The sequence below is a fragment of the Podarcis bocagei genome, assembly GCF_964188305.1.
Source record: "Podarcis bocagei genome assembly, chromosome: 14".
NCBI lineage: Eukaryota > Metazoa > Chordata > Lepidosauria > Squamata > Lacertidae > Podarcis > Podarcis bocagei.
Window position 1 is genome coordinate 43,223,116 of NC_138139.1, and position 27,493 is coordinate 43,250,608.

Below are 27,493 nucleotides of genomic sequence, written 5' to 3' on the forward strand. Positions count from 1 at the left end.
AAGCAAGCAACTTTCTCCAACAAAGGTGGGGAGCAGATTGAGGCCTCTTATGCCTCTCACTCCAGACTTCCTCCCCACACCTTGAGTAACTTAAGGGCCAACCCTCTGACCTGAAGACCCTTCCTTTGTTCCATAACCTTTCTGCACTCACAGCTGTCCCTGACTAGTGATGTGTGGTGGGAGACATTGGTTCTTCAGGCTCAGGGGAGGTTGCCTGTGAGGGTCCAAGCTCTGGCTTTTGTGGTCTAGGAAATTCCTATCTAAGTTCTTGTCCAACTGCCTCAGGCACAATAGTCTTCCTGTCTTCCGAAGTCAGCTCTGAGCCCTTACCCAGACCCAGACCCTCATGTGATGGCCCTGCAGCCTCCAACTCTTTGTCCAGACAGGGTTCACGACATCAACATCTGGAAGGCCACCCATTTCCTATCCCTGGACTAGCCTGTAAGGTGCCTGCTCAAGGGCAGGGTGTGCCATAGCCCCTGTTGTTGAGAGATGGGATTTCAGTGTCTCAACTTGCCTGGGAATGCATTTGGTGTCAGATCCAGTGACGGTTGGCCTCTGTGCATTGTTGAGTTCAAGATTTGTTCCTTGTTTAATTAGTTAGTTGCCAACAAGGGTTCTATGCTGCAGCAAAAATTAATACATTTGAAAAATCTTTGTTTGAGACTTCTCTATCTTCTTTTTGAAATGTTATTTCTGCATTGGAAATGTCAAGTCTCGGCAAGCCAAGAACAAGTATGAAAAAGGATATCAAAAGAAGGTTTCACATGGGTAGAAGGAGCACCAAGCAAGAATGCATGGAGGAAAGACAGTGGAGGTTGTAGGCAGGTCAGAGGAGCATTGAGAGGGAGGCCAGGAAGTGAAGCAATGGGTTCTATGCAGGTCCAAGAAGCATCAAGTGATTGCACAGGGATGGCACAGATGGGTTCTATGTAGGTCCAAGGAAAATCCAATCAGCACATAGTAAAGAAAGTTATAAACATGTTTTTTGTGAAACAAAAAGTGGGTGTTATGGAGAAACCAGAGCAATAAAAAAGAGGGATTTATGATTGGCCCATTTTAACCCCATTTGGAAACTTAACCAAGTATTGTTGTAGTTGAGCAAATGCTTGCCAGTTTTGCTGTAAATTGGGGGGAGAGTTGCTGGGCTGCTTGAAGACCCTGCTACATTGGACTCATTTCCATTATTGGAGCTGGACTGGGTGTGGGTGGGAATGAAAGAGTGGCATGCAGGGAAGCAGATTCACAAACTTATGTACGCTTTATAGTCAAACGTAGTTTCTTACGTTCCTATTGAATTCATTGGGGCTTTCCCCATATCTGCTGCTTAATTGTGCTGGTATTATATATATGGATTGCCTTTAGGGGAGAGGTGAGCAATTTTTAGGGTTTCCAATTTCTCACAAGTGTTTAAGAGAGTTGGATTTGCCCACTGTTTTTCTGTATTTTGTATTTTTGCACTTGTTTATACTCTTTTTGAAATGATAAAAACATGAAGCTGGGATTGCTGCCTCTTTAATTAATTAGCAACAATAGCGATGCAGATCACTGTGGATAATTTCAAGGACAACCAGAAAAGAGTTTTAGAATTTTTGTTTCGTTTTGTAGATGAAATGGTTTTCAGGGCAACTTGGGTGATGTTTCTTAGGATCAATCCTGATGAAAAGAAAGGAATGGAATAATTTATTTGGAACATGCTCCATGCTGTTATTTTTCAGAATGCTGCGAGAGGTGGAAGAGAACAAATGGAGAGCACTTAGGTGGTATTTAATAGCTAGCTTTTTCTTTTGAAGCCCTTCCCGGAAAAATCCATATAGTCAATTTGAGTCTAGCGCTTACAAGCTGAAACCTCTTAGATGGTGATGGAGGAGGTCAACAGATGTAATGACAAGGAAGAAAATGCTATTTTCTTGGAAATAAAGAATCACTGAAATAAGCAAGTCCCGTGGACCTGTCAGGAGATTTGCTTTGTAGAATTGGAAAAAACAACAACCTGGAGTAGGTTATAAGCAATCTTACAGCCTTTGGCCGAATTTTATGCAGCCGTTGGCTTAATTAAGAAGAGCCAGTGTCCCTATCAGTCCAGCATCTGGGTGCCCACTGGGACTGGTGGGGCAGAAGGCCTGGAGGTCCAACAGTAGGTGGCGCCAGAGCCAATGATAGGCAGAGCTAATTCTAGTTTTGTTCCTGACCTTCTCCCTGCTGAGTTCTACAAGAGCAACACAGAGATTAAGGAGGAGGAAGCCAACAGGCAGTGCAACTCTTTGGAATGGCGGGAATTAAGAAGGCAGGAAGATGGTGGCTAGCTGAGGGCAGACTGAGATTGGTGGGACAGTGCCGCATTAGTCCAAATGGACCAATGTCCACTGCCCCGTTCTCACAGTGGCCAACCTGATGCCCCCTGGGAAGCTCGCAAGCAGGATCTGTACACAGCAGCGCTCTCCCAGCCTGTGGTTTCTAGCAATTAGTACTCAAAAGCCTCTGATAGTGGAGACACAACAAAGCCACTTGACTGACCTTGCGCACTGACCTTGGGTACCATGGAGTGGAGGCTGCTCCTTTAGGGCAAATGGGGCAGAGCCCCCAACCACCTCAGTGGCATCAGCAGCCCCCACCTGCCTGCCTTCTTACCTACACCCAGCCCAAGGGGTGGTGTTGGCTATCAGCTGCTGCCTCCTCCTTCTTTTCAGTGTTGCCCTTGTAGAACCCAACAGGGAGGAAGAGGATGGCGACAAAACCAGAAGTTGTTGGCTCTGCCTGTCCACTGGCTCTGGCGCCACCTACTGTTGACCTCCCTGGCTTCCGCCCTATGGCCACCACCCACCACTGGTTCTAAGCGTCTTGGCTGGGGGTGGGTGAGAAGCGCGAGACACCATTTTCTGCTCTGCCTCAGTCATCAATATGCCTTGGACCAACCCTTCTTTCTCCTTAAGTCCTTCACTGAAATAAGAGTACAACAAGGCCCATTCTATTTTCTGTAGCCCTGGGGCTTTGTGTTTGTCTCTCTCTCTGTGTGTGTTTAAACCAAGCATGAAGTCAAGGAGAGAGTGTCCAAACTCATAATATCTCTGCGCTTGCGAATTATGCGTGCCATTCTGGTACATCATGAGAGCTTGTTGCCATGATGACAGTTTTAATAAATAAAGAAAAGGACGGGTGAGGTGTTTACTTGTGACTTCTGTTGATGGCTTCATGGCAGGCTACGTCGGAAGATGGATATACTTAAAGGGCCCCTCTTGAAAGGTTTGTTGATTGTTCCTTTAAAAGATTTGCTACAACTGTATGTGTGTGTGAGAGAGAGAGTGAGAGAGAGAGAGAGAAAGAGAGAGAGAGAGTGCGCAAGTGTGCGGTTTTACCCCAGGATATGTGGACGGTGACTTTTTAAAAGCTTAGCCCTGGCTGTCGTGTCTTCCTGAGTTTCCTGGCCTGAGTTCTGTAATGGATTTTCGAACCTGGACAGCAAAGAGAAGCATATGGGGAAAGCTAGCTGCTTCGCTGCGCAGAAAGGGAGTTGGTAGCGAAGAGATCTCTTTTTAAACAAATGAACCATATGGTAACTTGCATTTTTATATTTACTCTCTAACAAAAACAAAAAACCAAGCTAAGCGGGAGGGCTCCTTTAGAAGAAGTATATAAATGTTAATCTTGATGCATCCTTTGGATTTTGTACTTTATCATTTCAAGGTGCTTCCCTCAGGCTTATAAAGTGGGGTTTTCTGTCTCTCTGTCTGTTTGATTTAATAACCTTCTGGTTCCACCTTTCGTACATTGTTCAGTGCAGCAGGCGGTCCAATAAGGGGCCCTCCGTTAAGTTTACCATGCACCAAAGAAGTTGTGGGGGGGGGGGGAAGCAAAGTTGTGGTCAGGGTGATTTGGTGCTGGGAAAAGAGGGGGCAAGACAGTGACCTCGGACTGCAAAAAGCCTGTTTGCAGCTGGAGTTGCTTTGTAAATCAGTCCCCAAAACATTTTTTTTGGGGGGGGGGGTAATCAGATATGGGGAACGGAGATGATTTGTGTTAGCAATATTTGTGGCATGGTGAATCCAAAGCGATATAAAGCTAGTCCTCTTAGCTTAATGCTAGCAGCTATCTCAGTGTTTTTCCGAGTGCAAATTCTGAAATGCAGAACAGATGAGTTTTGCCTTGTGGTAGCACAGAATCCTCAGTGCTGCTGCTGAGGAGCTGATGGACAAGCCGTTCTGAGCCAGCAGAGTGCAAAATATTGGGAAGCCTCTATGAAAGTGAGCTCTTGTGGAATCTTTATTTTTGCGGCATTTGAAGATGAGGTGGCATCTAGGCATTTGGGAGGAATGCCTCAGGTATGCATACGGGCCCCGCCTGAAGCAGAAACAGGTGACTCCAAAGTTTCCTTCCACTAACTCTAATATGCTGTGGTCTGCTGTTTCTGAAACATGGTTGATCTTGCTAGTCGGAAACCATTTACTGCTGCTACAGAGGTACAGTTTTTCTTCTACAATTTTCTTTTAAAAAGGTTGGTGCTGCTATGCACCATTTTGTGTTGTTTGTTTGTTTATTGTATCTATATGCTGCCTGCCTGGAAGGAACTAAATACAGTGTACCTGGCTTCCTCCCCCCCCCTTTATCTTCACAACAACCCTGTGAGGGTTTATTGAGGTGAGAGATAGTGACTGGTCCAAGTTACTCAGTGAACTTTGTAACCAAGCAGATATTTGTATCTGAGTTCCCCCAGATTTCATCCAGTGCTATAACCAATAAACCATACTGGCAGATTTGTGTATCGTGGTTTCAGGTATGTATCTATGCCACAGGCTCAAACTGGATTAATAGTCATTCTAATCTGGGAAATTATTTTTGTCAGAGAAGCTTACCATCTGCAAACAGAGTATTGTTATCGGTACCTTCACCAAATTACAATGCCTAGGATTTATGGGAAGCCATGCCAGTTAAACAGGTACCATACCAGGTTAAGTTAGTGGTGTGGATGTATCTGGTGACAGGATAGTAGGAATCTGTTGGAATGTTTATGGAGGGCACCGAGTTTGCAGAGAATGAACAAGACTTGCCTGTTTAAAAGCTCTCTTTTGACAAAGTTGAGCTCAGAAACAGGCTGGAAAAGTTTCTGTGGTTTGGAGCAAATTTGTTCTTCTGCTGAACGGAACACAAACCTTTTGTTCTTTTATTATTGAATTTCTAACACACCTATCACAATACTATTTAAAACTGCAACGTTAAAAACATTTAAAAACCAATTAGTGACAATTTGCGTTACAAGTATCACTCATTCATCAGCCAAGATCATCAGTTGCATCAATTTTATATGTTTGCTCCAGGGTTCTTAATACTCTGTAACTGGTGGCATCAAATTCCATAAGTTCATTTTGTGAACAACTGTGGTCTGTCCTGAATCTCTTCCAAGGGAGATGTGGAGAGTGACAAGACAAGAACGGGCTTTCTCTGCAGTGGCTCCCTGTTTGTGGAATGCTATCTCTGAGGAGGTTCGCCTGGCACCTTCATTATATACCTTTAGGCGCCAGGCAAAAATGATCCTTTTTAAGCAAGCCTTGGGCTGATTGATATCCAAAGCCCTTTTAAAATGTGTTGGAAGGGGGAAGGTTATTGGGTTGTTTTTGTTTTGATTATGTATTTTGTGGTTTCCTATAGTGATTTTATGTTGTAACCGCCCTGAGATGTGGGAGTATAGGGTGGTATACTACTACTACTACTACTACTACTACTACTACTACTACTACTTATTATTATTATTATTACACTGGGTGATCTTGCGTTCTAATAGAATGAGAGGAAGAGAACCCCTCTTTGTCCTCATTCTCCATGCTATGCGTACTCCTAAAAATCTCTGCAATTTACTTCTCTTCCCCACCTCCTAAAATGGAAATCTCCAAAGGACCTAGCCCACGGTGAGTCAATATAGTGCCCCAAAGATATTGTTGAACCCCAACTCCAATCAGCCCCAGCCAGGAAGGCCAATGCTCTGGGATGGTGGGAGTCGTACTCAGTAGTAGAGGGGCAAGTTCAAAAGTGCAGGGTCCATTCATGACAGTCACAGCCATCTCGCTTCTAAGATGATGCAACTTTCTGAGTGTATATTAGGAATGCATTGCAGAGATCATTGCAGACCTCCATGTATTGCCTTGGAGTTAGATCTACTGTTTTCTGTGCATGTGCAAGTGATGCGGAGTGCCCCAATATCGCCTTTTGGAATGACTTGTTGTATTTTCTGTGAAGCACCATTGTAGCTAACAGTGCATGCACACCATTCTCTTGAAACGGAAGCGCTTTGTGCTTTCAGCTTCCTCCAAATGCTTTGGATCAGGCAGTGGATAAAAAGGCTCCCTTTCCATGCTGATTGGGTAGCTCTAAGACGCTCACAGGGACCCTGCTGCAGAAACGGTTGTGGGTGATCGACACCTCACAACCCTGGACCCTGGCAGCACTGACTGTTTTTCAACAACATATGGAGGCCCCTGCTTTTACTGTTGACCTGGCCTCTCCTTGCCCTTTTTTGTGTGCATTGTTCCTAGCTCAAAGATAATCTTTTTGAGATGGTTGCACATATTCCTGCTGACTGGTCCATGAATCACCTGTTTTTCTCGCCGCTCTTACGCCTTTTGGGAAGAAGCCATTAAATCAGGAGACAGTTTTGAGCACCGCACTCCTTTCTTTTTTCTCATGCTACAGCTGATGAGCTAACCATAACTCATTTCCTGTGTCAATACAACCAGCTGATTAAGATGGTAATTAGCCACATGTCTGACACCGAGATCCGAGCTGTTCCCTCCTCCGCACCCTGCTATTTGCTAGACACACTTCCTAAATTGTCTTGTCAGTGCAATACTAGAGGTGAGCAGACTTGGCAGGGACTCTGGCCCAGTGTATGGCACGGCAGAACACGGCGATGAGCAATCTGCTTGGGTCTGGAGAGGTTTTTCGCTGGAAAGCTATCAGTCAAGTCGCTTTGAGTCAGGAATGGAGAACCCATAGCCCTCCAGATGTTGTTGGACTGTGGGGCTTGGACTCAAGTGTAACTCATTGGTAGAGCATATGCACTGCGTGCAGAAGTTCCCACTTTCAGTCCCTGGCATCTCCAGCCAGGGCTGGCAGATACTCCTGCCTGAAACTCTGGAGAACCCCTGCCAGTCGGTGTAAATTCATCTCCCCCATCACTTTTGTTTAGGTGGATGAATAGGGCACTCCAAAAGGACTGTACACAGGGCCCTGCAGACCATAAATCTGCCACTGTGGTCCTAAGCTAAGTAGCTATTAGGGGGTAGCTTTGTCATCTGTGCCATCCCATCCCCTCCAATATTTTTCCAATGAAAATAGGGATGTCCTGTTCCATCATCAACATCATCATTTTATTATTTATACAGTGGTACCTCTAGTTACGAACAGGATCCGTTCTGGAGGCCTGTTCGCAACATGAAAAGAGCACAACCCACAGTGGCGCATCTGCGCACGCGTGGGTTGCAATTCGCGGCTTCTGTGCATGTGTGTGACGTCATTTTGTGCACATGCGCGAGTGACAAAACCCGGAAGTAACCCTTTCCGGTACTTCTGGGTCGCCGCGGGACGTAACGTGAAAGAACGTAACATGAAGCGGACGTAACATGAGGTATGACTGTTCCCCACTCATCTTATTGTATTGCCCCAGCCACTCTGGGCGGCTTCCAACATATATAAAACTTTTAAAAACTTCCCTATACAGGGCTGCCTTCAGATGGCTTCTAAAGGTTGTACAGTGGTGCCCCGCAAGACGAATGCTTCGCAAGACGGAAAACTCGCTAGACGAAAGAGTTTTCCATTTTGGAGGTGCTTCGCAAAACAAATTTCCTATGGGCTTGCTTCGCAAGACGACAATGTCTTGCGAGTTCCTGCTGTTTTTTTCCCCCCTTTCCTCCCCCTTTTTCTAAGCCGCTAAGCCACTTATCAGCTGATCCGATCAGCAGATAAGCCGCTAAAAGCCGCTAATAGCGCTAATCCGCTAATCCTTCAATGGTCTTGCTTCGCAAGACGAAAAAACCGCTAGACGAAGAGAATCACAGAACGGATTCTTTTCGTCTTGCGAGGCACCACTGTATAGTTTATTATCTCCTTGGCTCAGGGGTTGCATAACTCCATACCCACCAACATTTCTCCAGTGAAAATAAGGACGTCCTAAAGAAAAGCAAGATGTTCTGGGATCAAATCAGAAATCGGGATGGCTTCTGTAAATCCAGGCCTGTCCCTGGAAAATAGGGACACTTGGAGGGTCTGCTTTACTGGGTGGTGATTTGCACTCTATGAAACGTTCCACCTGATAATAGGCAGGCCGCCCATGATTCTGTAAAATCTTTACCTCCCTTTCCGTACGCCACAGTGTCCAGCGGAGGATTTTGATCTCACTGTTAATTGACTTTGACTGGGATATGTGCGTGTGTGAAATCCTAGAAAATGTAAATTGGGAGGTAGTGAATGCGACTATTGTGCTTTTCATCAGGGAAGCCAATGTGGTGCTCTTCAGAAGTGGTTGGGCTACATACAACTTTGTCATCCTTGGCCGTGATTGCCTGGGGATGATGGGAGTTGTAGTCCAACACCATCTGGAGGACACAACATTGGTTGTCCCAATGTAAAGCATAATAATCAAGGGATTCATTTAAGCATGTGCAGACTGTCTTTCTTTTAGTGTGGAGGAGCCATAGGTAGCCCACAATCATCTGGGATTAGGGGTGATGACTTTCCCATCAAAGGATATATATCCCAAGCAAGACTGAGCTCTATCACCTACCCTTTATATACACCCCTACCCTTCTTTCCAGGTTTCTAAATTTCCTAGTGATTGTGGAAGGGAGATGGATAGGTTGGGATGATTGAACATTGCCTCTGTCTGCTATTCTGCAGTTCTTTGGCGTTTGTAGGAATAATTCTCTCTCTCACACACATACATCCTCTTTTCAGTTCCAACTCTTTCCCCAAACAATGTTTGTCGGTAAAACTTAACAGTTATGTGTACGGTGATTTTCAGTTTTGCAGTTCAAAGAAATAGCCCCCCCCCCACGAGACCATTCAGTGTCCCTCTCCTATATAGAAACTCAGCTCTGTAAAAATTCAGAGCTTGTTTTACAGCCGTGCTTGGGGGATTAAGTCCTAATAGCGAAAGCGGTTCTGAAACTGCAAATCTCATTTTTGTACCAAGAGTCGGACACTAGCAAATATTTACAGTACGTAGCCTCCGTTTTCAATGTGGGATGACGACTGGTGGGGTTAACTGGTATTAAATGGTTTAGGCTGGCAGTTGTGGAGGAGAACAGGTTCTCACTCTTCTTTCTCCCTTGCAGGAAGAATGCAAACAGATCCTGGCTTGGCAGAAATCTAACTCACAATCGGATTCCCACGATGACGAAATTTCTCCTCCGCCCCCAAACCCGGTGGTCAAGGCGCGGCACAGAAGGGGTGGAGTCAGTGCAGAGGTGTACACGGAAGAAGATGCGGTTTCTTATGTCAGGAAGGTAAAGATCTGTGGGATCCTGTTCTTGAGATCAGTGCTATAAATGGCTTATTGACGCACACACAGCAACATTCCCCCACCCCCAAGCTGCGTCAATAAGCTTACCGTACCTATCCAGAAATCAAAAGTGATGCTGAGTTGGGAACAGACTAGAACTTCCCCATTAGCTGGATCTCCAGAGCCATGTTTTCTGCTCTGCCCATAGAACCATAGAGTTAGAAGGGATCCCAAGAGTTATCTAGTCCAACCCCCTGCAATGTATATGTAAATTCCTCACACTATGGCTAGCCATAGTGCAAAAGGGCTGCAGTCAGCTCCCCTCAGCTGGTGGGCAATACATTAATCCCTACTGGAATAGCTACACATGACCGAGTTCTCTGTGGGGAACGTGGGTCCCATTCACAGCACCCATTCAAATCACTCCTATAGCACTTTAACAGTCATGGCTTCCACATAAAGAATACTGGGAATTGTGGTTTGTTAAGAGAGTTGTTAGGAGACCCCTATTCCCCTCCACAGAGCTGAAGGGATGCAGGTGGCACTGTGGTCTAAACCACTGAGCCTCTTGGGCTTGCCGATCAGAAGGTCAGTGGTTCAAATCCCCCCAATGGGGAGAGCTGCCATAGCTCTGTCCCAGCTTCTGCCAACCTATCAGTTCGAAAGCACGCCAGTGCAAGTAGATAAATAGGTACCGCTGTGGCGGGAAGGTAAACAATGCTTCTGTGCGCTCTGGTTTCCGTCACTGTATGCCATTGCGCCAGAGGTGGTTTAGTCATTCTGGCCACATGACCCGGAAAGTTTTCTATGGACAAACGCTGGCTCCCTTGGCCTGAAAGCGAGATGAGCGCCGCAACCCCATAGACGCCTTTAACTGGACTTAACCGTCCAGGGGTCCTTTACCTTTACCCTTACCCGCAGAGCTACTGTTCCCAGAGCTCCCTGGGAAGAGGGATTGTTTGGGAGGATTGCTTTAAACGTATGGTGGGCTTTCAGCAACACTTGGTGGTGGCAGGTTCCCTGTTTCTGCATGAAAGCTAAAAGCCCAGAGAACACCATTGAACAGCAGCATGGCATGAATAGTGAGAGCACAAAAGGAGCCTTCTACCCCTTTGCGATTCAAGATGATTAGGCTGTTCACATCACTAAGTGAGCCCATGCTGAGGTTTCACATGCCCATATTGGCACACACGTAGTTTCAGCCTGGCATGCTGCTGATCAGCTCAACAATTTCATCAGGGCAGAGCGCAGAAAATATACCAGCTCCTACAGATCACCAACACAGCTGCCTCTCATGTCCCAAGTGGCAGCCATCCTATGCAGAAGCGATTGTGCGAATGGGCCCTGAATCGCTTCATCCTTGTTTCTCTTCATGTCAAAACAGTTCCCTGGGCTTCTCTCCCAGGTTTAAATAAAGCCGTGCTGGCAGCCACCCAGTATTTGAGACAGCGAGTTAAATGATTAATGTATCTCACTGCATAAGATGCATTTACAAAAAGTAATATTTTATAAGATACTGCCGGCTGCTTAATTATTTCCTAGTCAGCTGTTCTTAATATCCCCATTTGATGTTCCTTGCAGGGTAATAATGCCTCTCCCTCTCCTGCCCTTTTTCCCTTTGCTGGCACAGTCCAGGTCATAAGGAAAGCCACAGGCTAGCCCAGGGGCTCCCAACTTCTCCATTAAAATGCGGCTCAAACTTCATTTTACAAAATACATGCATACTTCAGTGCTCAGTACATTGTTACAGGAAAGGGAAGGTGGTGGTTTGGGTGATGCCTTTTGGATCCCCAAAAGCCTGTGAATTTACATCTGTAAGATGAGAGTTTGAAGGGGCTGCTGAAGGGCTCAATCCAGTTCCTTTGTAAGATCACAGAATCATAGAATTGTAGAGTTGGAAGGGGCCCTGAGGATCATGTAGTCCAACACCCTGTAATGCAGGAATCTCAACATATGGTCCCCATCCAACTTCCACCAGCCCTAGCTGGATCGTGGATGATGGGAGTTGTAGTTCAGCAGCATCTGGAGGGCCACAGGTTAGGTACCCTGGGGCTATGGACCCCCCTCCTCTAACCACTGCACAACAGGGGCTTTCATCATTGCATCTGATCCTCATTTGAGATGTGAAGTGCATCAGAAATATGAGGACTTTATCTGGGCTTTGATGTTCTCATGCACTGTTATATATGGTTATACAGTGGTACCTCAGGTTAAGAACTTAATTCGTTCTGGAGGTCCATTCTTAACCTGAAACTGTTCTTAACCTGAGGTACCACTTTAGCTAATGGGGCCTCCTGCTGCCACCATACAATTTCTGTTCTCATCCTGAAGCAAAGTTCTTAACCCAAGGTACTACTTCCGGGTTAGTGGAGTCTGTAACCTGAAGTGTCTGTAACCTGAGGTTACAGTACCTGTACTGTACTGCTTAGATGTGTTATTTTAAAACGTTTCTTAATTTTTGTTTAGAAAAATATTATTAGGAATTTAAAACTGAGGAGCATCCCTCATTGTGAGATTGTCCGTGGTGGGGCGTTTGACTGAACCTAGATTGTTGTGTCTCTCTCTTCCTCCTTGCCTAGGTTATTCCCAAGGACTATAAAACCATGACTGCTCTGGCAAAGGCCATCTCCAAGAACGTGCTCTTTGCTCACCTGGATGATAATGAGAGAAGGTAGGATATGATCATCTGATTTCACCTTATTCACATTTTGGCTATCCATTGCTAGCTGAGTGCCCATCTAGGATTGGCAACAGGAATGGATAATCAAGCTGGGTTTTAGCCGAGCAGTTGATCAGCGGTTTATTTCACTTATTCATTTGTTAAATTTGTGCTCTTCTTTCCACCAAGTGGTAGACATTTAAGGGTAAGATGGTCACAATAACCTTACTTGACCATTGAGACCTCTCCAGAACTGCAGGCACTGCATTTGATTCAAATTGTCTTCTGAGTTGAGCTCAGTGCAAAGGTGGATCTAAGAGAGAGCGCCCGGTGCGGTTGCACCAGGCATGGGGCTTCTGGGGCACTGCAGCAGGAACCACAACTATGACAACCATCAGAAGGTGAGAGGCAGTGGGGGGTGGGGTGGGAGGCCGCTGCCAGATTTTGGCATTTCACAGGGCGCCACTGAAATTTGAGGCGCCAAAGTCTGCCACTATTCAATGTCATCCTGTTTAGTGAGTTTGCCACAGAAACCTGGCATGCACAGCACTGATTGGCTGTGGCCTGTAGCATCATTATCCCCTAGAGAACCTTTGCAACTCTTTTAAAACTGATTGTGCTTTTTGAAAAAAATAAGGTGACATGCGGATGTTTAAATGAATAAAGGTATACTCAGTGCTTAATAATAATAATAATAAAAATAAAAATAAAGATGAGAGCCTGCATAAGGGGAAGGATGGCTGTAGCCCAGTTGTGGGTTCAAACCACTACTATGTCATTTACGTTGTGGATGCAGGAGGAAAACAGGCTCACCCATAGAAGAAAGATTCAGTGGGTCTCCTGTTTTAACGTTCTGTTTATATACATCTGTAAGTAACGTGGTACAGCTTAGCTTTGCAGAGGGTGCAGTCCACAACCCGTTCACTGCAGAGCAGCCCAGTCAACTTTAATGGAATGTTTCCGGACTAAATAAGTTATGGATTACAGCCTAGGTTTCTTGACCTGAGCGGCGCTGCATCTTGTGAGGTGGCAGCTGGGCTTATCCTTGTCCTTTGTTTCCAGAAACAAAGGTGGTCTTTGAATCAGCTACAACAGCTGTAAGAGCCTGGTATGCCCTGTTCTGTCAGCTGCTGCGCGCGGATATTTAGACTGCCCGTAACAGAATACTTCAAGCATTTGGTAACTCCAGATGATTTTGTCATTTGTTCTTTCTTTTCTTTTTTTAAAGTGGGGCTATGCAGTATTTTAGTGGCTGGTGGTAAGGATGGATGGCAGCCACAATGTGAATGCTTCCTGGGAAGAATTTGCATGTCTGTGCATTCCGTGTCACAGGCAGCCCTCAGGTGCGTAGGGTCGTGTCTTTGGCAGTAGACAAGCCCATTTTTTTGCCGCTGGACTGATGGACGATGAATGACTCTCCTTCACTGGAAGTTTTTGAGCAGAGGTTAGATGGTCATGTGTCGTGGAAGCTCTAGCTGAGATTCCTGCATTGCAGGGGACTGGAACCCCTCGGGATCCCTTCCAACTCTACAATTCTATGAGGATGGTGATGTGTCCTACTTTACAGAGGAGAGTCCTCCATCTGAAAGCAATTCTCAATTTTAGGGGGGAAAAGCCTATTTATATTTTAGGGAGTATTTTAAAACTTGCACCTATACATACAAATTTTCATACATACATTTTATGCCAATCTGCACAAATCTTCCCCTGTTTTTTATTTAGCAATGTGCTTTCCCCTCTTTTTAACGATGTGTAGTTAACCCACGACCAATCTGCATGGTACAATGCTGTGACATCACAGAAGGAGCATTCCTCTAAGAAATTGGCACCAAACTAGATGGAAAGCATTTATATTTTTGTGTAACGTGCAGGAGTGTGTATGTGTGTGTGATTTCAATTAGGACTGCAACACTGAAAGAGGAAAGTAGAGGTTGTTGTTTTACTCTTTCCATCTGCCTCGGGTTCCTGATGGAAATAAGCCCCTCTACAGCTTTTGCTTTGCTCCTCTGAGAGCCAGTGCGGCGTAGTGGTTAAGAGCGGTGGACTCGTAATCTGGTGAACCAGGTTCGCTTCCCCGCTCCTCCACATGCAGCTGCTGGGTGACCTTGGGGCAGTCACACTCTCAGCCCCACTCACCTCACAGAGTGTTTGTTGTGGGGGAGGAAGGGAAAGGAGAATGTTAGCCGCTTTGAGACTCCTTCGGGTAGTGATAAAGCAGGATATCAAATCCAAAATCATCTTCTTCTCCTCTGGAGAACGTTTACATGTAGGCTTCCATATTTGAGTGGGTGGGGATTGTCCTGGCAATAGCGCTGAGATCCATGCCCTTTCCTCAGATCCAAGGCTAATGGGAAGCCCAGCGATTCTTTGGCCACTTGGTTGCCGAAAAAGCTTTGGTTGGGCACCAAAACCCCTCAGTTGCACAGTAACCAAACCAGTAAGCCCCCTCCCCCAGGACAGTTTTCCCTCCAGGGAACAGTGTGCCATAGCTCAGTGGTAGAGCACTTCCGACGTCAAGACCTGTTCGACAGAGAGATGGACTCCCTTGGAAGGTGATGGACTCTCTTTCATTGGAGGTTTCCACAAAGAGGTTGGATGGCCATCTGTTGGGGACTCTTTAGCAGTGTTGAGCTATAATTCCTGCATTGCAGAAGGTTAGACTAGATGATTCTTGGCATGGGATCTGGAACCCCATATCTGGGTGTTCCCTGACTTCGCATCCAGCCCACCCAATTATGTTGCATTTCACATAACTAATCCTTGTACATTTCTCAGCATGCCATTAATCATAGCACATTAAGGTTCCACAATATCTGCTCAGACATACTGCTGCTCCTGTTTTTCAGATTCCGTTTTTTGCCATGATCTCAAATCACAGCCAGCCACCACGGTGCACATACTGCCTTTTGAGTCCCATGATTTCATCGGGGGAATTATTTTGTTCCTGCCTTTTCAGCTGAAAGATCAAGTGGTTCATGTCTGGTCATAAGAGGGTAGCCATTTTGGTCTTTGCCACCTGGTGTCACTGTGTTCAAGAAATTTGAATATACATTTACACAGTGCTCTTTTTCTATAAAAAGAGGTGCTGGAACTCACCATGAACACCTCCCTCATTCTCTTAGCGTGGCAGTGGCACCCACCAGAGACATGCCGGAACTGAATTCCTGTGAGTTCCCCCTGGGGGGAAAAAGCCCCGCATAGTGTGACACTGATCAGGCAGTCAAAAAAGACAAAATCTTTAATTGTCAGAAACAGAAACATTACACTGTCGTTTAATTCACATTACACTTCTGTTTGGTTGTAACAGAGCATCTCTAGTGGGCATAGGCAAACTTGGCTCTCCAGATGTTTTGGGACTACAACTCCCATCATCCCTAGCTAACAGGACCAGTGGTCAGGGATGATGGGAATTGTAGTCCCAAAACATCTGGAGAGCTGAGTTTGCCTATGCCTGATCTCTGGAGTAAGAGGACAACCTGCCACTTCCAGCAGGGAAGGAGGTGGACCTGCCCTCCTTGATTTGCACAGGATGTATGGATAGCTGTTTGTATGGACACATCTGGCAGTCCCATAACTGTTGGACTGCATGCACACCTGGGAACTGTAGTTTACCCCCACAGAACTATGATTCCCAGTGCCCTTAACCAACCAGAATTCTCAGGATTATTTGGGGGAAGTCATGTGCTTTAAGTGTTTTGTATGTACCTAGCTGCAGAGAGGGCCTTTTGTATGGTATGAATAGCATTGAAGCTACACAACTTGGCATTAATGCAGCCATAGGCTACTTGCCTTGCCCACAGTGCCATTCTAGACCTCTGGCCAGGAAGTGCCAGCCCCACAACCGCAGGGATGGATGCTTCCACTTCCATGTTGTTGTAAAGCAGGAGGCTAAAGTCCAACAGGTGGTGATGAGAAAGACAGCTTGAAGCCACATCTGGAGAAATGTGCTTTTGCTCTGCATTCCTGCAGCTGCTTCTCCTATGTTCTTCCAGGTTGCCCTGTTTTAACATTCATCATATGGCCTTTCCCATGATTGCAATTCCAAGTGTGCCTCTTTATTCCATGGTATATATGAGATACCCCTCCCTTCTTATGCACGCACCAGGCGATTGGATTATCACGCCTCCCCAGAGATGGGATATCTATCTATCTCTGTGTTTGACCCAGGCTGCTTTGCTGAGAGGCTGAGAACATCACTAAAACAGACTTGAGGGCTTAAATGGAAAGACGTCATACCATTGGAGGGATGGAGGAGGAAGTTTGTACTGGCAGAAATTGTGAGGCTTTGTTTTGGAAGCTGCTCTGCCTTCTACCCAGTGGGGCAGAGGGAAAGCATGTTATGTCAAAGCAAGAGGCAGGCTTAAAATCACAGATCTGTAGAGCTGGAAGGGACCTCAAGGTCATCCAGTGCAACCCCTTGCAATGCAGGAATCACAGCTAAATAATCCTTGAAACATGGCCGTACAAACTGTGTTTGAAATCTCCAATGAAGGAGAATCCACCATTTTTCACGGTAGTCCGTTCTGCGATCAAGCAGCTCTTACCGTCAGAAAGTTCTTCCTATTCTTGAGATGGATTCTCAAGCTGTTGGGTGGTATATACCGTATTTCTCGCTCTATAGGATGCACTTTCCCCCCTCCAAAAATGAAGGGGAAATGTGTGTGCGTCCTATGGAGCGAATGCAGGCTTTCACTGAAGCCTGGAGAGTGAGAGGGGTCAGTGCGTACTGACCCCTCTCGCTCTCCAGGCTTCAGGCAGCTATCCGCAAGCCTTTGGAGCCCGGCTTGCAGATAGCAGCAAGCTCCAGGAGTGAAGGCGAGGTTGTGCGCAACCTCACCCCTGCTCCCAGACCCGTTCTGGGGGCTGGGGTTGGGGGAAGCTTGGGCTTCCCCCGCCCCAGCCCCACGGCTAAAAAGGAAGCCAAGACAGCGAGCGGGATCCATCCCGCTCGCTGTCTTGGCTTCTTTGCTCTTTGGGGCTGGGGGGGGAAAATATTTTTTTTTCTTTATTCCCCCCCTAAAAACTAGGTGTGCCCTATGGTCCGGTGCGCCCTATGGAGCGAAAAATACGGTAAATACTGTTAATGAAATTAAGTGAAGAAAGGAATAGCCTTTAGGGAGGGATCATATCTCAGTGGTATAGAACAGTGTTCCCCAACCTTGGGCCTCCAGCTGTTTTTGGACTACAGTTCCCATCATCCCTGACCACTGGTCTTGCTAGCTAGGGATTATGGGAGTTGTAGTCCAAAAACAGCTGGAGGCCCAAGGTTGGGGAACACTGGTATAGAACATATGCTTGGGTTACAGAATGTCCCATGTTGAACCCTCTCCAGGTAAGAGAATCGGGTAGCTGGAGAAGGAGGGAGGAATCTGGAGAGTTCCTGGGGATGACAACACTTTGATACTGTGCGCAGAAAGACGAAAGAGAGACACTTTCTTCCTTGCTTACAATAGTAGAACCTGGGACAAGCCAATGAAACTGTTTATTGGAAGATTCAGAGCAGATAGCCAGAAATCCTTCTTTGCACAACACCTTGCTAAACTGTGGAACTCACTGCCACAGGATGTGGTTATGGTTGTTAGCTTGGATGGCTTGAAAAGGGGGTGAGACTAATTCATGAAGGATAAAGCTATGTGGTACCTCTACCGCCAGAGGTGGCAACCTCTGAGTAGCAGCTACTGGGAAATGTACCGTATTTTTCGCTCTATAACACGCACCCGACCATAACACGCACGTAGTTTTTAGAGGAGGAAAATCCGTAGGCATGCCACCCGTGGGCATTCCCTCCATAACACGCACAGACATTTCCCCTTACTTTCTAGGAGGAAAAAAGTGAGTGTTATGGTGCAAAAAATACGGTACTTCTCTGAATTTTCTGAAGCAGTTCTCCAACCAAAATGAATGCATATATTGGGGGAAGCGTGCACAGAAATGAAAATAGCATCCGAGAATGCCCCATGTTAAGAAAAATGTGCACAAAATGTTTTTATTGTTATTTTATTTATCAATCACTTCCCATGAGGCATTCCAAGGCTATTCACAACATAATAAAAGCATTTATAAAACAGGTACACACATATAAAAACTTATACAATTGCATATATAAAACATTATACTCCCACACACAGAGTTAAAATAACTGCATGTATAAAAACAATGGGTTGTATTAATAAACTTATCTTTGTCCTATACTTTAATTTTAATGGTTCTATTCTAAGTAGGACTAGCATAGATTACAACCCGTTTAAAAAACAACAGCAGCTTTTTAAAACAAAAAAACAAAAACCAGCATATATATTTTCATGCAGACTTTTAAAAAATTGCAGACTGAAGTGGAAATGGGGTAATATGAACCAGAGACAAGAAAATAAAATGAGAGCGACAGATCCGTCCCTCTCTATCCAAGCCCCCCACATAAACAGCCTCCTCAATTTGATATTGTTTTTTCAACTTGGATCCCGGCACCTCCTTCCTTACAATGGAGTCAGATTTAATTAAGTATATGAAACTCCATCTGCTTGTAGATATCTCCCACCCCGACCACTGAATCATTTCCTTTCTTGAAGTCTCACCTAGAAGTTCCTTCCTTTTTGCAATAGGCCCTAGTTTATTGCCATCTTAATCACTTTCCTCCACCCCCTGCCCCCATCGCCACATCCTTGCATTCTTCCCTTGCTGGAAGCAGCCAGCAGAAACAATTGGAGGCGGAACCAAGTTGAGTGCAGATTTCACTAGAAGGAAATCTTATACCGAGTCAGAACCCATCTAGCTCAGTATTTCCAACACTGGCAGGAAGCAGCTCTCCAGGGTTTCACTCCGGCATCTCTTTCTCAGCATTACCTGGAAAGACGGGGGTTTGAACCCAGGATCTTCTGCATTCAAAGCAGCTGCTCTGCCACCAAACTACAGCCCTTTGCCAATCATAGTAGCAAACTTTAGTGTGCAACTCAATTCCTGGTAGATAGGTGTCTAGATCAATTGGGTTGGATATAATGTTAGCTCTATTCAGACCAGGATGCGGGTGGCACTGTGGGTTAAACCACAGAGCCTAGGAATGGCCGATCAGAAGGTCGGCGGTTTGAATCCCCGTGACGGGGTGAGCTCCCGTTGCTCGGTCCCTGCTCCTGCCAACCTAGCAGTTCGAAAGCACGTCAAAGTACAAGTAGATAAGTAGGTACCACTCTGGCAGGAAGGTAAACGGCGTTTCCGTGTGCTGCTCTGGTTCGCCAGAAGCGGCTTAGTAATGTTGGCCACATGACCCGGAAACTGTACGCCGGCTCCCTTGGCCAATAAAGCGAGATGAGCATCGCAACCCCAGAGTCGGCCACAACTGGACCTAATGGTCAGGGGTCCCTTTACCTTTTATTCAGACTAGACCCGTTAAAATGAATGGGCTCACTTAGGCCCATTGGGTCTGTTCTGAGTTTAGGGCTCACTTTCTAGACAGAGCTCGGCGTTTTAAAGAACCATGTCAGACTGTTGCTCCGTCTAGTTCAGTATTTTGATTGGCAGGATTGTTTTCCAGCCTCACCTGGAAAGACCAGGGATCAAACCTGGGCTATTTATTCATTTAGCATGCCAAGCATGTTCTCTCCTATGGAGCTATGCCCCTTCCTCATAGGAGAATTTATGAGGTTGCTTATTTTGTTAAAAGGAAGTGAGGGATTTGCTTCTTGAGGCTCGGAATAGATGCAGCACAAAATTCGTAACTCAGAAGTACACAGTGGCTGTGTCTAACAGCATACCCCTAAACCGTCCCAATTTAAGCGGGACATCCTGGAATTACAGAAGCAATCTCAGCTTCTGATTGGATGCCCTGTTTTTTGGGTCTCACGTTCTTGTGTGAATAGATGCTAGGTTTTTTTGGTAACCTTGAACGAGTCACCTGTCTCCTGGAACAGCTCAGGACCAAAAGACAAGCGTCCCAGTTTTTATCAGTGGGATGTTGGAAGATATGTAACAGTGCATTTTCATATTATTTTTTTTTTTTGGGGGGGGACATTTTCATTGGCATAATGATGGGGGGTGGGGATAATTAATCCTCTACACCACAGGAATTCCAGCCCCGGTGAAAACAGGTATTACTTGTGCCTACTCTCAATTTTAAAAGGATGCTTCCCTCTTTTCCATGTGATGCATTGATCATCATGTCTACTTGGTTCTGACGGATTTGGTGCTGCTTCAGTGCAGAGAAATGGACCAGATAACCTTTTTAATGGGGCTTCCTAGCCCTGATCTTCCTGGACTTCAGGGTTTAACCGAAAGGAATTTGCACAGTGACTTTCCTAACGTTTCATTCAGAAATAAAATGTCAAGGCCATACATTTTTTCCTCTTTCTTTCTTATTTTGGCTGGGGTAATTTTGGCTCAGCCTTATGTCAAGCCCTCAAGGGGGTGGGCGGCGGCGGTGGGGGGGCAAGGATTGTAAAGCATTTCCCCCCTTCCTTTGCAGTTAACATTTAGAGAGATTAGAACGCCAGAGGCCATTTTTTTCCTGAGCTGTTTTATAGAAGAAGGCCTGATCGCACTTGTCTGAGCCACATACCTGCTTGAAGTCATATTTGCAAAGGAGGTTATTGTTGTCAGCGTTTGATTAACAGAACTGTATAAAGCAGGCAGTGGCAGCAAAAACAACAAAAAAAGCAAAAGTCAAAGATCATAAAGAAAGTTAGAGATGAAACGTGTTGATTTTGCAAATCCAACAAAGGGAGATTTCTTCCATTTGTAGTGGGGTGCATTAAAGCAAAGAGGTTTGGGAACTGTGTGGTTGAAACCTTAAGAGAAAGCTCGCAAGCTGAGTTACTTACTAGATTTTGTTAAAAAAAAGAATTCAGCCCCTATATTCCTGTGAGATCCAGATCCTACGTGTTTTGACCATTTCAAAGCTGTTATTTGCCAAAGCACAGAAGAGAACATGTCAACCAACAAAGCAGGGTAATCAGAAAAATCTGGAAACAACTGAGCTCCATTAAGTTGTCAGCAATGCTGAAGAAGAGAGTTAATTATCAAGAAGAATTAAATAAATGGAATCAGTTAACAGCTGAGGTAAAAACAGAATTAATTGGATATTTCGGGTGTTCATGTGGATTACTTTGTTAGATCAAGAAAATGAAAAATATAAGGCAAGAATTATACCTTTTCTGTCAAGCATGGATCTCTAGCTCTGGAGATTGGTCTTGACATGAAGGAGATATAACGCAACTATATTATATTGTGATGATTTATTCAAGCAGTTTTTATCTCACCATTCACCAGAAGGGATGCCAGGGAACCTAACAGCTCCAAAGGTTTTCTCTCATCTGTTCGATACTCATAGCCTTTTTAGTGGTGGCTCCCCATTTGTGGAACGCTCTTCCCAGGGAAGCCAGCCTGGTGTCATTGTTGTCTGTCTTTAGGCAACAAGCAACAACATGCTAATTTAGCCATGCTTTTAGTTTTGAATTGGAAGGGTAATTGGATATTAAAGGAGATTCCGGCTGAATACCAGGAAGAACTTTCTGATGGTAAGAGCAGATGGTAAGAGACAGTGGAGCAGACTCCCTCAGAAGGTGGTGGACTAATCTTCACTAGAGGCTTTTAAGCAGAGGCTGGATGGTCATCTGTCATAGATGCTTTAGTTAGGATTCCTGCATTGCAGGGAGTTGGACTAGATGACCCTTGGGGTCCCTTCCAACTATACTATTTGATGATTTAAAAGCCTTTGTACCCCAGCTTTTTCTCCAAGGAGCTCCAGGTGGTGTGCATGGTTCTCTCCCTCCTCATTTAATCCCTACAATAACCCTGTGAGGTAGGTCAGGCTGAGGGATAGCGATCGACCCACGACTGAGTGGGGATTTCAACAGACTGCAATCAGGACTTGCGGTTGTTTTCAGTTCACAAGCAATACACAGTTGATGACTGTCCTCTGCCTCCCATTTGCATCGCATTGCCTTGCATTGAAGTGAACGGTATGGAATATGGTGATGGCGATGTCATTAATTATGTAACTGATGACATAAAATTCCACTACAGTGGACAGCGAGGCAAATAATGTAGTTTTTGCGATAAGCTGAACTGCAGTGAAGCAGACACAGCGCAGCATGTGACTGATGGGCAGAAATCAGTGCCTTTTTAACACCCATTTCCCCATGCTTAAGTTCAGTTCTGCATATTTCAGCATGACTTTGTGATATCTTAGGAAACAAGTCCTCATGAAAATTCAGCAGCATTTTCGTGCGGATTTCTAATAACGTACACATCTTTTCTGCAGTTCTGCCTAACAGACACATTTTTGCAGTGCAATTTCCCTGTCTACAATGCATTCTCATATGCCGTTTTCACCAATACATGCATTTTTATGCACGCTTTGCACTAGCAAATGCATCTTTGTACTCATTAGTTAGCTGTGGAACTGCACTGCAAAATTCAGAGGAGTGCAAATTTCAAAACATGGCTATGTTTCAGCTTGGGTATTATTTCAGATGGTGTGAATTAAGTAGATCCGCCTATATATATATATATGAATAGAAATTCTGCATTCATCCGTAATCACAATAAGGCTTAGGAAAAGAAGTTGCTGTAAAGCTGCTGGTGTGAAGGGGATGCAGAGACGTAAGAGGAAGGGAGGGGTTTCTTCAAATGTGCTTCCTCGGGAGCTCAATCATGATATCTTTTGGCAGCTGGCACCAGAACTCAGTATTTGCCAGTTCCTTCCCTTCTCACTCCCCACTGCTGCCTGCCATTCATTCTCTAAGCTCCATCCACGATTGTGCAGAAGGTTCCTTTCCCAGAAGCTCAGCATGGAGCGAAGGGTAACACTTTAGTTCATGATGGTCATTTCCACTTTCTCTTCCTTCTGAAGCAACATGGTTGGTGTGTGTGTGTGTGTGTGTGTGTGTGTGCCTAGGGACATGAGAAATGTTGCATCATCCTAACAATGTTAACCAGGGCTCTCTCTGTAGCAGGGATACCCAGTGTGGCATCCTTCAGAGGTTTTTGGACTCGCAACTCCCATCACCTCCAACCAGTATTGGTCAGGCATTATGTGCCAAGGGCTCTTCAGTTCCATCAGGATCTGCCATGGTTTGGTAGCTCCAGGTGGAAGGGGAGGAGGAGAAGGAGAAAGGATAAGAAGCGGGGGCAGAGAGAGAGTTTGAAGGCAGCCACCTAGGTTTAGAGGGCTGAGTCAGTGTCACTGACTCAGCAGTGAAACCACCATAAAAACAGTGTCCCCCAACTCATGGGGATGAGCCAGAATTATACTGTATTCTTCTTTTATGGTAAGGTAGTATCAAATGTGCATTAGATACATTTCCTCTGAAAATATAAAAATGGGACATGAAAATCCAGAATCAATAATAGTTGTCATTATCCCTCACCCCAACCACCTGAGTCTTTTTGTTTTTTAAGCGTAATAGAGAGGCAGCTTGATTAAAATAGCATCATGTTTACTAGATTGGTATTTATAACCCAACAAAATCACGGCACATTAATTATCTGAAATTTAAAGTAGCAGGTGCTTATTCCTGCTCATAAAACTGTCTCGTCTATCTTATGTACCAGGTTCCTGCATTTTCATTTGGCTGAGGGAGATCGAGCCATTTTGTGTTGCAGTGGTGGGTCTCTGTAACTGGTGGGCTCCTAGGGCAGTGGTGAACAGCTTCAGGCCTGAGGGCCCAAACTGCCCTTCCAAGTCTCTCTATCTGGCCCTGCAAATTGCAGGCATGGATCCCCTATGTGGACTGGGACTACAGTGGATGGGGGTGGTAAAGGCTTAAAGTCTCTGTGTATTAGGTTCTGCTTGCTGGTTTAGCCACAGCCATTTGGTTGGCCACTGTGAGAACAGAATCCTGGATTGGCCTGATCCAGCAAGGCTCTTCTTATTTGCTTATGCTTGGCTCCTGATCTGGATCAGGCCCCTTGCCATAAAGCTATGCAGCATGTAGTTTGAGCCTCAGTCCGAATATGTTCAATAGAGCTCATATCAAAGACTGCAGCTTTAAATTTCTTTAATCAGCTGACTAATCTGTTAGGGCTGTCTCCAAACATGTGCGGAGTGTACCCAAGAGTGCTATTTTTTTTTTAAAAAAAAATTTAAAGCGCAGCTTCTAGAAGAAGTTTATAATGAAAGCACTGAGCATAGACTTTTCTGGCTTTCCATCCTTCTGTTCTGGCAGCCATACATGAGGATGAAATTCTGGTCCAGCCAGTAAAATCCTGGCAGGTGGGGAAGTGTCCTGGCTGAGCTGTTATCATTTGAAAACAACAAGAAAGGAGGGCAGACAGTGAAATCTGGCAGTCAGGCACAGAGGCCTGCATCTGTCTCAGCCGACTCCTGTGTGTGAAGTGCTAAATCTCTGAAAAAAGGAGGTGCTCCATTCAATTTGGGTGCTGTACAACTGCTACCAATTAAAACAACAAAACATTCAATGGATTTGCCGTCTGGGGCGGGGAGGGAAGGGGGAAATAGGCTTTCAGAACAATGTTGTTGAGTAAAACAGGCTCTACCTTTTTGGTCAGCGTGCTGCTGCAACAGTGCTGCAAGTCGTCACGAGGTAAACATGTGCTCACCAGAGCCTGCATGCGTTCCTCAGCTCCTTCACGCATGCAGATGTGGAACTAAGTGCAGAGGCGTTTTTAGGGTGGCGCGACTGGTGCGGCTGCACCTGACGCCACGCTGCTGGGGGCGCCGAAACATCGCTGCAGAACAGAGAGGCAGGGGGCGCTGAATTTTAGCATGGCACAGGGAGCCATGACATTTGAGAGCCCAAAACCCGCTGCTGCTAAGCTCTTGGGGACAGATAAGCAGGAGATACACAGACCCTGAAGCTGATTGAGACTGATGAATAAACTGGGCTCATTAATGCCCGCCATTTCATAAGGAAAGCAAGACTCCCATCACAAGCAGTTTTTGAAACTGCATTCGAAGGCCTTCATTGATCCTAGTACAAAGCATAAATTACGTAGCTGGCATTCAGCCTGTACAGAAGCACGGGGGCCTGGTGGAGAGCCACATCTAAATCTAGGGCCAGGGAGCAGGGCTGGGGAATCTCAGGCCCAGGGCCATTTGCAGCCTCCCAGACCTCTGGGCTCTCCTCAGGCCACTCGCCTTTCCCAGTCACACCACCTACTGGCCCCGATTCACTCCTTCCTTGAGTTTTTCCCCTTGACAGGAATGCATTATTGGACTCCCATGATGCCTCTAGGTTCCCTGGATAGAGAGCATACCCTCCAACATTTCTCCGATGAAAATAGGGACCTCCCATTCCCAGTGGCGTAGCGTGGGGGGTGCAGGGGGGGCGGCCGCACTGGGCACAACATCTGGGGGTTAGGGTTAGGGGGCGGAAATCCACGGGTTAGGGGGCACAAATTCACGGGTTAGGGGGCGCAAATTACTTGCCTTGCCCCGGGTGCTGACAACCCACGCTACGCCACTGCCCATTCCATAACGATAATTCTTACTATTTCTACCCCACACATCTTACTGGGTTGCCCCAGTCACTCTGGGCAGCTTCCAATATATCTATATAAACAGAATAAAACATTTTTTTAAAAAAATACCTATACATGATTGTCTTCAGATGGCCCAGGGGTTCGGATGAGAGGGGTGTGCGAGTGCGCATAGAAACTGTCTGTACTGAGGTAAAACTTCTGTACAGTGCTCTTCCTGATTTTGCCTCTGGCCCAGTCTGCCATGGGCATGTGGTCCTTGGGAAGGGCACTCAAATGAATGTGAACCCTGGACAGAAACAAGGAGAGGGCAGTGGTGAAACTGGGAGAGGGAGGAGTTGAAAGCAGAAGCGCATCAGTCAGAAGGTGCTGCTCTGTTGACCAGGGCTCCATTCACACCATGCATTTAAAACACTACGATGAATTCCATTTCATTTTTATAAATACCACATTAGGTTAAGGTCTGGTTCACTACAGTAACAATTCCCCCCCCCCTTTTTTTGCAATGTACACAATATCCTTTTTGTTCTGTTTTGTTTTCTGCATGGGTACCATTTCTTGTTTCTTTTTGTGCCTTATTTCACTCTCTGCACTTGTAACTTTGTATTTTCCCCCAATAAAGAGTTACTTCCGGGTTTTGCTATGGTACTAATTTAAACACTCATGTCCCCCCCCCAAGAATTATAGTTTGTTAAGGGTACTGCTTAAAGTGGTATAATACTGTTTTAAATGTGTAGCGCTGATTGGTCCACAGTTAAAACAACAATTTAAAGACAGCCATGAGGCCCAGATTAAGTCAGTTTTTCTAAAAGGCCCGGATAAACAAAAATATATTAGCCTGGTACCCAAAAGAGTACAAAGATGGCATCAGGCCAGCCTGTTTTGGAAGGCTGCTCCATAAGCAGATGCTAAGAGTAGAAAGGCCCACTCTGTGGTGTTTACCCACCTCACTTCCTTCAGAGGGAGCACCCAGCGCATGGCATCCAAAGAGGTTCTTAAGCTTTGGGTCAGGTGGAAGAGGCAGTCTTTCAGGTAACCTGGTCCCAAGTCATTCAGGGCTGAATTTAATCCTCAGGCTATGCGAATAGGCCATCATGAAACAAACCACACACACACACACACACACACACACACACAGCTTTTCCATCCCCTCAAACAACACTTTTCAGTGTATAAAATTCGTGCATTCAGATGCCACCCATAGGTGAATACTGTGGTACCTCTGGTTGCGAACGGGATCCATTCTGGAGGCCCATTCTCAACATGAAAAGAGCACAACCTGAAGCGTCATATCTGTGCAGGTCCGCGGCGCGATTTGGCGCTTGTGCACATGTGCGAAACATGATTTAGCGCTTCTGCGCATGCATGAGCGGCAAAACCCGGAAGTAACTCTTTCCGGTACTTCCGGGTCGCCGCAAGACGTAACCTGAAAGAATGTAACATGAAGCAAACGTAACATGAGGTATGACTATTTAACAATCCAGGAACAAAGTGACGTATCTACCTGGGTGAACCGGCCCTCAGGTTTGAGCCCAAAGGAGTAAGGCAGCGTTGAGTACAAAAGTTCAGGATTAAGTGGTTTGTGGGGTGGCAACGTCCATTGTCCTTGCTGTGAAGGGTGCCTGTGATGTTTGCTCAGAGCTGGTTGTTATCATTTGAAGACATCGGCAGCCAGCTTATTACAGACAAACACAAGGAGGAGGGCCGTTTCCTACTTTGTAGTGTTCAGCATGAAAGACCAGAGGAAGCTTTTGAAAAGGAGCATCAGCAATATTTACTTAACCGAGTGTAGGCAAACACACGGGAGGCCTGGAACTGCTGGGATTTCTTAGTAAGAAGTGATACTGGGATTTAAAAGTCTTACTCAGGAGAAATGTGTCGTGAGCCTTCTGGAACGGATGCCAAAATACCTCTCCAGG

General features: G+C 45.7%; 1 protein-coding gene and 1 long non-coding RNA gene across 6 annotated transcripts in view; both read left to right on the plus strand.

The window, feature by feature from the left end:
• The window catches only part of LOC308573118, a 147,279-nt gene that overhangs the window by 49,714 nt on the left and 70,072 nt on the right, over positions 1-27,493 (plus strand). The gene's annotated exons all lie outside the window — the stretch shown is intronic.
• Positions 1-27,493, plus strand: part of PRKAR1B (protein kinase cAMP-dependent type I regulatory subunit beta) — a 109,338-nt gene that overhangs the window by 13,473 nt on the left and 68,372 nt on the right. For 2 of the 5 annotated variants that reach the window (XM_081169669.1, XM_081169670.1), the window contains 2 exons: positions 9,321-9,491; positions 12,067-12,158. In XM_081169669.1, the coding sequence (XP_081025795.1) occupies positions 9,321-9,491; positions 12,067-12,158 (263 nt within the window). Of the gene's footprint in view, positions 1-3,420; positions 3,554-4,220; positions 4,242-4,397; positions 4,458-9,320; positions 9,492-12,066; positions 12,159-27,493 lie in introns of those variants that run through there. The other 3 variants (XM_081169672.1, XM_081169673.1, XM_081169671.1) reach the window with 3 other exon arrangements.